Source organism: Morone saxatilis, unplaced genomic scaffold (assembly GCF_004916995.1).
Source record: "Morone saxatilis isolate NCDOM2014 unplaced genomic scaffold, NCSU_SB_2.0 Contig3, whole genome shotgun sequence".
NCBI lineage: Eukaryota > Metazoa > Chordata > Actinopteri > Moronidae > Morone > Morone saxatilis.
The window spans coordinates 22250156-22263361 of NW_023339873.1; the positions used below are offsets into that span (position 1 = coordinate 22250156).

Here is a 13206-nt window from a genome sequence, read left to right on the forward strand (position 1 = left end):
AGCTATGTATTTATTAGCTGTTTGGCACATATAAACAGACAGTAACACTGAACTACCTGGCTAGCTAGCTAGCTAGCTAGCTGTTAGTTATTATGCAGGAGAGCATTATGTTTCGTTTGTAAGATGTTTGTAAATGTATTGTTACTTCGAGGTTAGTCATATTGATGTGACAAAATAGAACTACTAAGTAAGTAGCTACTGCAACAAAAGCTAAAGTTGGAGACATGTACAGTGGCTCTATGGTCGCTCTCTAGCCCGTGGAAAAGTAAACCAGTTCATAGAAGGTTCTTGAACCAACTGACACTAGCATCAGCCCAGAACTAGCACTATGTTTTGTTGGGGGTAAGGTCCTGCTGTTTGGTGCTAAGTAGGTAGCGTTCATTAGCGCTTATCAGTTTTTTTTGGAAGGAAATAGCTGCCTGCTTCCTGGGGCTTATGACTCTGACATTACACCCGTCATTGCAGAACATGTGATTCAAACCAATGGGCCTTAAACAGCTTCCCTCCACTCTTCTTCTTCCACACTATCCGTCACATGGCCACACCGGCTTCAAGGGATTTGCTCCTATTCAGCCACAAGACATTAGCGAGCTCCGACACTGATGTTGGCTGATGAGGTCTGGCTCACAGTCAGCAGCGTTCCAGTTCAACCCCAAAGGTGTACACTGGGCTCTGTGCAGCCCAGTCGAGCTCTTCTACGGCAAACTGGGAAAAAGCATTTCTTTATGGAGCTTTCTTTGTGCACACAGACACTGCCATGTTGAAAAAGGAATGGAAACGAACTGCTGACACAAAGTCAGAAGGAATACTAGTTTCTGAATAACTCTGAATACTGTTAACCACATACATCCAATCTGTAATAATGTTTGAGAACCTCCAATATGTCTGACTTTGGATGTCATAATATTTAAAGGTCCAGTGTGTAACAGTGAGAAGGATCGATTGGCAGAAATGGAATATAATATTCATAGGTATGTTTTCACTAGTGTATAATCACCGGAATATAAGAATCATTGTGCTTTCGTTACCTTAAAATGAGCCGCCTTTATCTACAGAGGGAGCAGCCTTCCATGGAGTCCGCCATGTTGAACTACCATGTTTCTACAGCAGCCGAGAAGGGACAAACCAAACACTGGCTCCAGATAGGAACGTTTGTGTTTTTCGCAGCTGTTTCTCCTATGTATTTGAAAGGGGAGGGTGAAGCAAGGGAGTTGTGATCTGCAACTACACTGCTAGATAAATCCTACACACTGGACCTTTAAGTACCTAAAAATGCAAACAAATATGGACATGTCGCAAAGGCCAAAGTCTAGCTTTAAAGGATACAGTGCTATATTGTCAGTATTTGTAACTGTCACACAACTAACTCTGCAGTCCTACAGCTGTTTTCACTTGTCATAAACAATAGGGTGCCCAAGTGTCCCATTTTATGTGGGACTGCACAGCATTTGTATCCCCACATATATTCCCACATAGACACAGAGTCCCTCATTTTATTGTTTTTCAAAAATCAAACCTGCAGGGCAGACACTTTTCCAAATCCTGGCTTTCATCCAAAGCAGAGAAGGCTGTCATCTCGGGGCTGTTTGATGTCAATCAAACTATGCACAAGTAGGTCAAGTGGAGGTTACCCTGTCACCGTTTTGCTACGCTATGCCCAACGGGAAAACTGAGTCTCCACAAAGTCACCAGCTATGCAGACTCAGTTGGCATATAATGGAAAGTTCCACATAGAAAAGGAAATGCAGCTACAGCAGAGATAACTGGTGGAAAGCGACTATTGCGTAAATCCTTACCAAATACTACAATTGAACTTCCTTTTATGCTTACTGGATTTAATGTATTTAGCATGGGAGTTTGGCAAGAACCAGCAAAAAACACCAAAACAATCAAGGTTAGCACCACACAGGCCTGCTTGTGGTTCCGCTGTTGTATCTGAACGCACAATAATGGGAAATATATGATAGGCTTTATGTTAAAAAAAAATATCACATTGCAATTATTTGGACAAATATTAGGTTTGTGATATGACATTGGAGGATAGTAGGGCAGAGCACCTCTGCAGCCCTACAGTACTTTATTATAATGCTGTTCTATGACACTTCTGCAATTTGGATATTGCACTTGATTCCGATAATATTTCAATTAATTGTGCAGCCCTAGTTAACAAAAGTGATGTCACTTAGATTTGTTCAGACCTATGGAATATTAAATCATCCATTTTGCTCATTATGTCTCAGCCTCTCCTACCCTCAGGTATGCATAAACTACAAAACATATTTTTAAAATCTGAAAAATAAAATGATCACTTATCTTATCAGCATGGGCCATGAGAAGCAGCTAATTAAATCCCTAAGGTTTTATGCAACAGCTGCAACATAGTGGCCATGCTCTGTCTGTATGTTCCTGTGGTTTGCTCCACTGTTTTTTTGCATTCCGACCTTTTTGACAGCAGCCATTTTGACTATGAATAGTAACGGGGTAAACCAGGTGTTGATAGCCAGAGCCTTCCCATTCCCATACTCTGTTTGACCCCAAACTAATTGGTAGTCATCGGTTGGGCTCTGTGAAAAAGGTCTACTTGACTTACAGTTATTAAATATTTTTAATCAATTTAGGTGGTTCACTGAGTGGAAAACTAGGTCTCTAGAACTGCTCCAGGTTTTCCAGGATCGTGTGGGAACCCTGCACCTTTGTAAAAGTTATGATGTTCAGTTCTTTGTTAACTGTTATTTTACCTACGTCATTTACCCCAATATAACAACAATAAAGTCTCAAGCCCGGAGCACAAACTTACCACCGATCCTTTCATAAATGGGAGGATTTTACTGCAGGACTGTCACATTTGACTGCATTAGCTTCAGCTATACGTCGACCTAACAACCTGAGTTTTACACTTGCCTTCAAAACGCTGCATGTTTATGTTTGCCTGTGTTGTGTCAACATTATTTGCAGTATGCAGTATCCAGTATCAGTGATCTCTCTCACAGTGGACCTTATCAGCAGCATCAGAGCATGTCTGTGCTGTATGTTTACCCTGCAAATATCAACTGTCCCTTCCCTTCCCTTCCCTCCAACAACCCCCAAATCAGCACCCACTGGGTGATCTGAGGCTAACTTCTACCATTAACGTTAAGCTGGACACACAACTGCACCACTGTATAAGGTTGAGAGTGCACTGTAGCCTGGTACCACGCCTGTTTGTCCAACTTATCTAAGGGTCTCCAACTGAGTCTACATGAACCTCTCATTGCTGTGTCAACAGTCGAAGCTGAGGAAATATAACGTTACACGCAGCTATGGTTCTTTGGCTTCTTGGCGCTCACAGGTCTATTATGGAGGATGAACTGTTGACCCTTCAGTGTCGGTAACGCGATAGAATAAAAATAGAAAGTGTCTCTATTACTGCTCAGCACCAAACTGTCGGACAGGAGCGTTCGTTGGTACAACAGGAAGACCCTACATTGTTATTCACCATTACTGCTACATGATAGCGACATACAACACTTACCCTGCTGTTTCTCTCTATACGCTGCCTGTTGAAACAACAGCTAGCCCAGGTGTGAGTCGCTCACTCGGTCACATCGCTGTTTTCACGGTGAGACGCTCTGAGGCTGCCTGCAACACACAAAGCAGGATGTGCAATACTCTGGGAGACCTTCCGCTTCCCCGTGCGGCGACTTCCAGCAGAACCACATTGACAAATAGTTCCATTTTAAATTTCCATCGGTATTAACGATAATATATGTATAGTTTAATAGAAGCTGATGGACAATAGGACTTATTGCGTGTTGGTATTACATTCGGCAACATCATGATTCATCGTACACATTTTAGTAAGTGTATTTACACATTTAGTGTTAGTTCCCTCTGCTGTTGCCCTACTCGCCAACAACATCAAGGTCACACTAAATAGGTACATTTTCAAATGGAGTTCGGTATTACTCCATTTAATTCTCTATATAGTAGACAGTTTTAACAGAAGTCCACGGCAAAACACATGTATATGCGTACGGCACAATATTTCCATCTGCTTACGTTATATGTGCATAGTAAAATGTCATCGGGTTGGTAAAGTGTAGTTTTCCAAGGCACGTGAACGCAGCGTGGTCTATCACGTGACTGACATCAGCTGACCAGCAGGCGGAACCGAATGAAAACATGGTGGTTTTACTGAGCAGGTTAGCTGTCACAGACTGTCTGAAAGTAAGTACCGAGCGTTGTGTTCGTGTTTAATGAGGCTAATGGAGCTGCTTTACACTGAGAGCTTACCTCACTGTTTCCGCCTTCTCTGGGTCACACAGTCAGTCACACAGTCAGTCAGTCATTTAGCCGCAGAAAATAGCACCTTTGTAGGAGTCTGTTCTCTCTTGCTCACCAGGGCGGTAGTGAAAATGATGGGTCATGTGTTTTAGAGACCAGCTCCTAACCTCTCTCTACCTCTCTCTACCTCTCTCTACCTCTCACATGCAGTGCTATGCATCCATCTAACGTTAGATAGTTTTGCTGTGAGTTGCTGACTTTTGGAGATATCGGCCATACAGATGTCTGCCTTCTCTCCAATATATAATGGAAGCAGATGGCACTCAGCTTGTGGTGCTCAACGGCCAAACAAACACATTTGAGAATACATTATATGAAATACCTAAATGGACAAAAACCATCTTTTGGAAAGATGGATTTGACGTGTACTCTTTTAGTTTGGCCCATCTGCTAACATGTTGGCACTGGGGTTATGACCTATACTGCAGTCAGCCACCAGGGGGCGATTGAGATGTTCTGTCAGGTTGTCCATCTTTATGCCTATGGCATCACTGCACAGATTAATTTGGTGATCATTTTCTCGATAATTTGATTAGTTGCTTGGTCCAGAACATGGTGAAATGTTCACAGAAACTAGTCACATTTGAGAAGTAAGTGTTTTTGTTTTGTTTTAATGACTTGGTGATTTATAGTTGACAACCAATGGAATAATTGTTGCAGCTCTAATCCACATCTTGTGTATTTTTTCATAATACCAAATGCCAAGTTAAAATCCTGACAGTTCTTTCTGCTGTGTAGCTGTGTCACAAGGTGGTGGATGGACTGTGTGGGCGGGAGCCTCCTCGCAGGGGGGATTACAGCTCCACCTGGAGCCTGGAGGAGTGGCTGGAGCTCCTCAACTCCCTGACAGCCCTCTTCAGCCTGGCGGTGGGGGGCAACAGCTCTGATGAGGAGGTGAGACACACAGCAACAACAGGTTGAGGTTGTAGTCGTAGTAGGGGTAGAAGAAAGTATGGATATGTTTTAGCATCGTGATCTTTTAGATTTTTAATTAAGATTTTACAAGCAAAGATTTGTGCCAGTGTTTGTCTTATTTGAGCTGAGAAATTAAAAACTGGCATAGCAACATAGATTTCCTAAAATTAGATAATAAAAATCAAGATATAATGCCTTCCTTACAGCAATATATTGAATCCTAACTAAGATTATTTCCAATATACAGCCCAGAGTCATAGAAAAGAAAGAAGGAAGAGAAAGTTCCCTTTATTAACAAGATTGTTGCATCTTGTGTCCAGACTAGAGCAGCAATTGGCTGCTCTCAGGTCAGATTCTCATGTCTCCTCCCTCTGGTGGTGTACAGGTGCTGGCTGGGCTGTCAGGTGTGGGCAGCAGTCATGCGGAGGCTGTGCTGAGCGTGCTAAGAGTGAGACGGGAGGAGATCCGCCGTGCCCTGCTGGACCGAACCAACTCCATCTCTTCTGCTACTCTGCAGGACTTTGACTGGCAGCTTAAGGTGACTTCATGCTTTGTTCTTCAGCATTTTCACTGGCTAGTTTACTCATAATTTCTAATGTGTTTTAATGCAAATGACATAAATAGATTAGCATTGTATCTTAAAGCTGCAGTACTTTTTATAAACTCTCACTACATCCTGACAGTAGAATATGAGACAGTTAATCTGTGAAAAAATCAGGTTCCTCTGGCTCCTCCTAGTGCATTGTAATGGCATTTGTAAGAACCTACTGGGTCTGAACAAAAACAACCAATCAGAGCAGAGAAAGATGGGTGGTTGTTGAGTCCCATTCCCAGGGTGTCAAATACAGATGCTTTGGGACCCTGGGAATGAGAGTCAACAATAAGCTACCTTCAAGCCTCCAACCAAAAATGTCTTTCTATCTTTCTCGGCTCTGATTGGTTGTTTTTGTCCCTTGCAAATACATTTAGGAGCACTGGGAGGAGCCAGAGGAGAGAAGTAAACACAGGTATTGTGAAACACTGTCTCCAGCTGTGTGTAAATTTCACCTCTTCTGTTTCCTGTTCCTGTCTCCCGTCCTCTCCCCGCAGTTGGCTCTGTCCAGCGATAAGATCTCGTCTCTCCACACTCCTCTGCTCAGTCTCAGTCTGGACGTCAGAGAGAACAGAGCCCTTCGGTCTGTCACCATGGAGATGAACAGAGAGGAGTTAAACACGCTCATCAGTTCACTAGAGGCTGCTAATAAGGTAGACACACACACTAAATACTGTGTGTGTGTGTGTGTGTGTGTGAGGATTGGGTCTGGGATGGAACCAGTGGTGCAGTGATTTGAACTCCAGCAATATGACTAATGGCTAATGTGAATTTGAGTGCTGAGTGTGTGTGAATGAAATAAATAAAAGTGATGCTACCTGTTTAAATAGACCTTTTTCAGCCATTTTGTGATTAAATAGTAGGGTAAACACAGGTGTTGCCAGTGATACTAATTAAGGTTCCATTCCATTTAGTGTATCAGAGCCCTTCCTGACCTAAGTGGAACGGAACCTTAATTAGTATGACTGGTAACACCTGTGTTTACCCGACTATTTCATGTAAAAATGGCTGCTGTGAAAAAGGTGTACTAGTTGTAGTTACTTGATCAGTAGAGTTATTAATATTAAATGGTAAATGGATCCGTACTGTATACTCCTTTTTTAGTCTTCCCGACGCAACTCAAAGCCGCTTTTACACTACAGACCCACATTCCCACCCTTTCACCACACATTCAACCCACAGTGATGCACAGTGTATCTTGCTCATAAATACTTCGACATGTGGCGAGAGGAGCTGGGGAATCGAACCAACAACCTCTGAGCCACTCTTCCTCTGAGCCACAGCCGCCCTTAAAATACTAACATTTTAAAATAATGTTTTGTGGATAAACTTTAAAGAAATTAATATTGTTTGTTTTCCGTAGCTGATACAAGTGAGTAAAAAGAATAGGCTAATCTACTAATTTAGCATAGCACTCCTGTAACATTTCCCAACTCACAACAGACATTTTTTTAAACAAATCTAGGTGGCAGAATATATAAATAACATCTTTTCATTCCACACATTCTCCCTCCATGTCAAAACCCGGAGCACACATTACCCACAATGCCGCCAGTTCAGTCTAATGCAGCGTGTAGCCTCAAGCAGAGATGTAAACTCACTTCTTTCTGACACCGTTTCTGAACTCCGGATTGAGTGTGAGAAATTAGTGTACACACACACATACTAGGCTCCACACCCCCTGCTTTTCACATTTTCAAACAAATAGTCTTCAGACCCAACTAACATCGCTTGAGGACATTTACTTCTGATAACGTCACACAGCTCTGTCTGGAGCCACAACGTGCTTTATAGCCTACAACTTTTTTTACGCTATAATGCAATAAGTTAATTTAACAAAAAAAAAAATGTTGAAACTGATTACATCAGAAGTTTTACATTTTAATTTAACACAAACTCAATTTTGAAAGTTTAAAAAGATGATGAAGCAGCTCTTACTCTTAATTTTACGTGACACTAACTACAGAAACATTACGTTAAGTATTTATTACAAGATACATTGTTTTCACAGTACAAATAAAAATTACAAAAACAAGTTAGTGTCACATTAAATTACTAAGGCTAGGTGAAGAATGTTTATTATTTTTTAACTTGCAGAAGTGCTCTCCAACACCTGGAAACACACGTATGTAAAATGGGTGTAGTTTACCTTTAAGGTAAAATCATGTGTTCTTAGAACCTTTTCTGCTATTTCCCTTTTGTGGCTTTTTATAGACTAAATAATGAACTGAAAAAAATAATGCAGGCCATCATTTTAAATACAAATGAATGAAATCAGTCAAATGAGTCCTGGTAAACTCCTGCAACACTGTGTGAGATTAAGTGACACTGCAAGGGGCCCTGAACCCAAGGTTGAGAAAAACTCTGGGTCAGACTAAAACAGTTTAGGCTGACTCTACTGACAGTTTATTAGTGTTAATTTTGTGTTTAAAGAAACACTGCGTTTGTTAAACACTGCCACTATATATTCCACAGTGAGGGAGGCTGAACACTAGGTGGTGGCATTGGTACAGTACACAGCCACAGCTCTCCAGTATAATAGAGGCATACACTTGTCATCACTAACATGACTGTCCGGATGCCAAAAAAGCTTCACATTAAGGTACTGTGTTAAAAAAAAAAAACATACACACTCATCTCTGTATGAAGACACTGAACTCAAAAGCAGCTCCCACAGTAGTTGGAGTATGATTGACAGTTTTTTATTATTGTTCTGTAACAAGCAGAAAGAAACTGTTCAGTGTCCAGCTCTTTTAAAAAATTACTTTTTTACTTTAACAGTATATTTCGGGGGCACGAAACCAAAACAATGACATGAAAGGCGCTAACAAAACTCTGTAGAGCTGCAGAGCTGATGATAATTCTCTGTGAGTCCATCACTACGAGTGAGTAAGGTTAAGTATATCGTGATTGTCTATTATTGGAACCATCGTGAATATCCTTAAAAAGCTGTCTAGCTTGTTGTAGCTAGCCCAAGGGCAGAGGGTAAGGTAAACTGATTCCAGTATATATGTTTCAGTGCCATTTGAATTATTTTTATTTTGAGGATTATATCTTGATAATATTGAGAATTGCAATTATTTTGGCCAGGATGATTGTGACATGAAATGTTCATATTTTCCCTACGAGTGTCACCTTTCACATTTCACACAATCATTTGATTTATTGTCAGTTTAAAAATATTGAGCAGTGCAGCTCTGAATATCCTCATTGTTATAAAAATTAATAGATTAAAATATATAAAGTTTTTAAAATGTTGACCCCCGAGTCATTCAATCTAAAAATAAAACAATAATAGTAAAATGCCTTTAAAACACAGGCCGACTTTTGCCGCATTTTTACCAAACATTAAACCATCAGTAATTAATTTAGCTACAATGTCCATTTTTGGTAGTGGTAAATCTACACCGTATAAATGAGACGCTGATGATGTATTTGTGTCTTTCAGGTGGTGCTGCAGTTAAAATGATGGAGAGATTGTGGACCACTGATCCCAGACAGGAAGTCCAGTGGGTGGATGTTGTGCCAAGATTTTGCGATGTTGGAGAAATAGAAACAGTTTTTACAATGAGTTGTGTCCTTTGTAATTCAGTGTTGAATATGAGCAGTTGAACACTCTCACTATTGTTTTTGTAATGCAGTGTTGTATCATGAATGTGTCAATGAAGTAAATGTTTCTTTGCTTTTTGATTACGTTGAATTTAATTCGACTAGTGTCCAGTTACATATGGTGCTCAGTGCTGGGCGGGTTGGTAGAATTTGGAATTCTTTTTGTACAATTTGCTAATTCTCTAATTAGTTTGATTAAGATTGACAGTTTAAGTACTCTAGGATGCTAACTAATAACTATCAAAACCAAATGTCATTATAATTGAATAACAGCCACACGTTCAAAATAAATGACATACAGTAAGAAGTAACTGTGGGTGCGAAGCTGCACTCATCTGTGCAGCAGGCTTTGTGCTGGTATAAAGGCAGAAACTTAATATTAATGTAGAGTAGCCTACATGCAGGGCCAAAGTGACACAATATTTTTTAACAGAAATAACCCAATATGTTTGCTGAATTTACAAGAAGGCATAAATAATTAAGAATATGTTGTACGCAGCATTTCACAAAGTTACTAAAGTTTCCCCTGACTCAACAACTCATAAAAATGTGAGATTTTTCAATTGGAGTCTGGAGACTTTCTTCCCGGGCGACACAGGAGTATGTTGCTGGTTAATTTGCCATGTTTACCCTCAATCCATTTTTTTTCTTCTTCAGTAAATCTTGTGTAAATGGTACTTGCAAAATAAAAAAACACCTTTTAAAAACCAGCAGTACATACATGTTATATATCTCCCTATGTCTCCCTAGAAAAAGTAGAACAGTTTTCTTGGCTGCAAGAGTCATCATGTCTAATCACATTTCTATCGAACCATATACAGTACGATCTTATTAAAGCTGCAGTTGGTAACTTCATATTCACTGAAACTTTCACTACATCCTGACAGTAGAACATATGAACAGATATCATCTGTGAAACAATCAGGTTCTTCTGGCTCCTCCCTAGTGCTCCTATGGCATTTACAAGAATCCACCAGGCTGAATGAAAACAACCAAGGAAGCAGATTTTTTCACGGATTATCTGTATCATGTACTAATTTCAGGATGTCTTGAAACTTTCAGCAAACATGACAAAAATATTTCTATAAAATGACATATTGCAGTGCTCCAGCCTCTCAGCATTCACTGCAGTTCACAACTTTATTTTGGGGAAGTGTCTAAAATGATGCACAAGAAATAAATAATACTTCCATTTGATCAAATGGTGTAGCCATAAACCATGCAGTATTTGATTTCAATATTTCAGTCAGTGTTAGTGTCTGTACTGTATATAATATAACAACTGGGCTGCTTTTATGACAATTGGAGTGGGTTACATTTTGGCAACAGTGATGGTGTTAGATCCCATAGTGTGTTGATAGTGTTGCTTTTGTTTTATGCCTTCATAATGAGTGGTATCATCAGCACTGGAAGTATCAAAGAGACATGGGAGTTTTCCCCAGTTTCAGCACACCTGGCTACCAGCGCAGTAGAGCAATAACACATGGACATTTAAATGATGCAACAGAAAAAGGCCACGTTAAATAATTTGTTACCTGTTTCAAGAAGGAGCTCATTAACATTTATGTATGTACTATCTGGACCTGGGAAAGCGAACATAAAGTTTTATCACACACACACTCAGACATTTATTAGGTGCAGAGAAGGCACCGCATGCAGTTGGTGAGGTGGAAACTGGTCTAACGTGTAGAGTGTGATGATGGAGCTCCATCTGACGCATTGTGTCTGTCAGCAGGCCAGCCAATTACATTCTAGGAAAATAAATCATTAAAACATATGAACACATCTGGATCGTAACCATTCAACCAACTCTTTAACCCATTAATGTCCACAGTGGAATTTTACTAGCTGAGCTAAGCACAAATCCACTGACATTTTTCAAAGTATAAGGCTGCAGTTTTTCTTCACATAGTTTCTTTAGTTGTTAGTCACTAGGCGTTGTTTTGTTTTGGAAAACAATTTCAGATCTTAATACTTTTAGATGCACACATATTGTGCACTGTTAGAATATAGATTAAAAAACAATCACAGCTACAAGTAGCGATGAACGGGCCCATGCAGGGGTCGCCTTATTCGGCAATATATCACACGAGTCATTTAAATTAGATTATGTTTGTGATACAAATCCTACTTCCTGTTTCCAGTAGGTAGCGCTATGAGTATGACTGAATATTGGCATGTAGATGGGTTCAGGGGACTCTGAACGTGAAGTTTGGACGAACAGACACAAATGGGACAAATTTGAATCGTGATGGTCTTTAGATTGCACTGACCAAATTTGAAGTCAATCCAATGCATTACCTAGGAGGAGTTTGTTACAGTGCAACACATGCAAATCGCCAAAAATGACCACTTAATTCAAAATGGCCAACTTCCTGTTGGTGTATGGGTCTAAAAGGCTTTTGTGTACATCTGATAATGATACATATACGTACCATTTTTCATACATACAATTATTGGTGAAACATGCCATTTGTCTCCGAACAGAATGATAATTTGTGGCTTTTTCTTTGTCTGGTATTGCCACTGTGCAGTCCTTGGAAACATTTTATAATGTATTCCTATGGGATAACATGAGTAACCCCTAGTGACTAATGACTGTACAGTATGATACAGAAATAGTATCTCAAAAACTAAGGACTAAGGAGTTATAACAACCATGGTACCATTGGATTCAGAACAACTCCAGTTTCAATAATATGCGCACGACGCACATTAAGTTTAATATATGTTTTTTGGTATGTTTTCATTAGTGTATAATTGTCTGAAAATAAGACATGTTGTGTTTTCGTTACCTTAGAATGAGTTGGTTTTATCTACAGAAGGAGCAGGTCCTCTTCTAAAGTAGCCCAGAATGGACAAACCAAACACTGGCTCTAGGCCTTTCGCATTTTTTGTGAGTTCTGCGGCCAGCTTTAGACTGCTAAAGCTTCATAATAACTTAATATAACCTTTGGACTATATTTTTGCACAGAATGAGGACTGTGGATTTTGTCCCTCATCACTGACATTGAAAGCATATTGGAATGGCCTGTAAGGAAGGATGACAGCAAACAAACCCTGTTTGGATGTACATAAGAGCATGATAGCATTGTTTTAAGAAGACTTGGAACAAAAAATAACCTAAACTAAAGACAGCCATGTTTACTAATAAAAAAGGAGCACTAAAATAATGCAATCTAAGAGAGGTCCCAGCGTGCTCTGCGTAAGTCCAGGTGTCGTTTGAGTCCACGCTGTGGCCTTGCAGTCCATTAGACGGCCAGCTGTCTGATTAATGGAAATGGGCACAACTGCCGACAGACACAGTCATGCTAAATGTGTTAATGGCATTCGTCTCCGGAGCTTCACGTTAATCATGAGAATGAGCGCTGCTGCTGTCAGCCGCGGACATGCTAATTGGACTAATGGCATTCTCCTCCAGCCACCACAGCTTCACTCCAGACCTCCAGTCCCTATAAAGACCCTTCAAGTCTGCAGTTTACAGCTGGATATAAAAGAGGCAGTCAGTGCTGTCCTCAACCAAAGCTCTTGGAAGAATATGTGCATTTGTCTGTTCTCAGAGAGATCTTACAGTGTGCTTAAAAAAGCATTAACAGGCTTTTCCCACTCATAACTACAGGTACATTTAATGCAGTGAGAATTTCAAATGGCTGGCCATGGCATGTCCACAAGTGCATGAAGTGTGTATTTCAGCCCTGTGTGTGTGTGTGTGTGTGTTGTGGTGCGGCGTGTCGTGATAACAGGAATACCAAAAAAGAGTGACAACA

General features: G+C 40.2%; 2 protein-coding genes across 2 annotated transcripts in view; one reads left to right on the forward strand and one right to left on the reverse strand.

The window, feature by feature from the left end:
- Positions 1–3645, reverse strand: part of atp10d (ATPase phospholipid transporting 10D) — a gene marked incomplete in the record, with an annotated part of 30481 nt that extends 26836 nt beyond the window's left edge. The window contains 1 exon segment of the mRNA XM_035673751.1: positions 3512–3645.
- A 408-nt stretch (positions 3646–4053) lies between these two features.
- Positions 4054–9530, forward strand: commd8 (COMM domain containing 8). The gene is made up of 5 exons (XM_035673752.1): positions 4054–4206; positions 5062–5217; positions 5624–5776; positions 6328–6483; positions 9279–9530. The coding sequence occupies exons 1-5, from the start codon at positions 4162–4164 to the stop codon at positions 9297–9299; spliced, it is 531 nt and encodes a 176-aa protein (XP_035529645.1). The 5' UTR covers positions 4054–4161; the 3' UTR covers positions 9300–9530.
- Positions 9531–13206: the final 3676 nt, after the last annotated feature.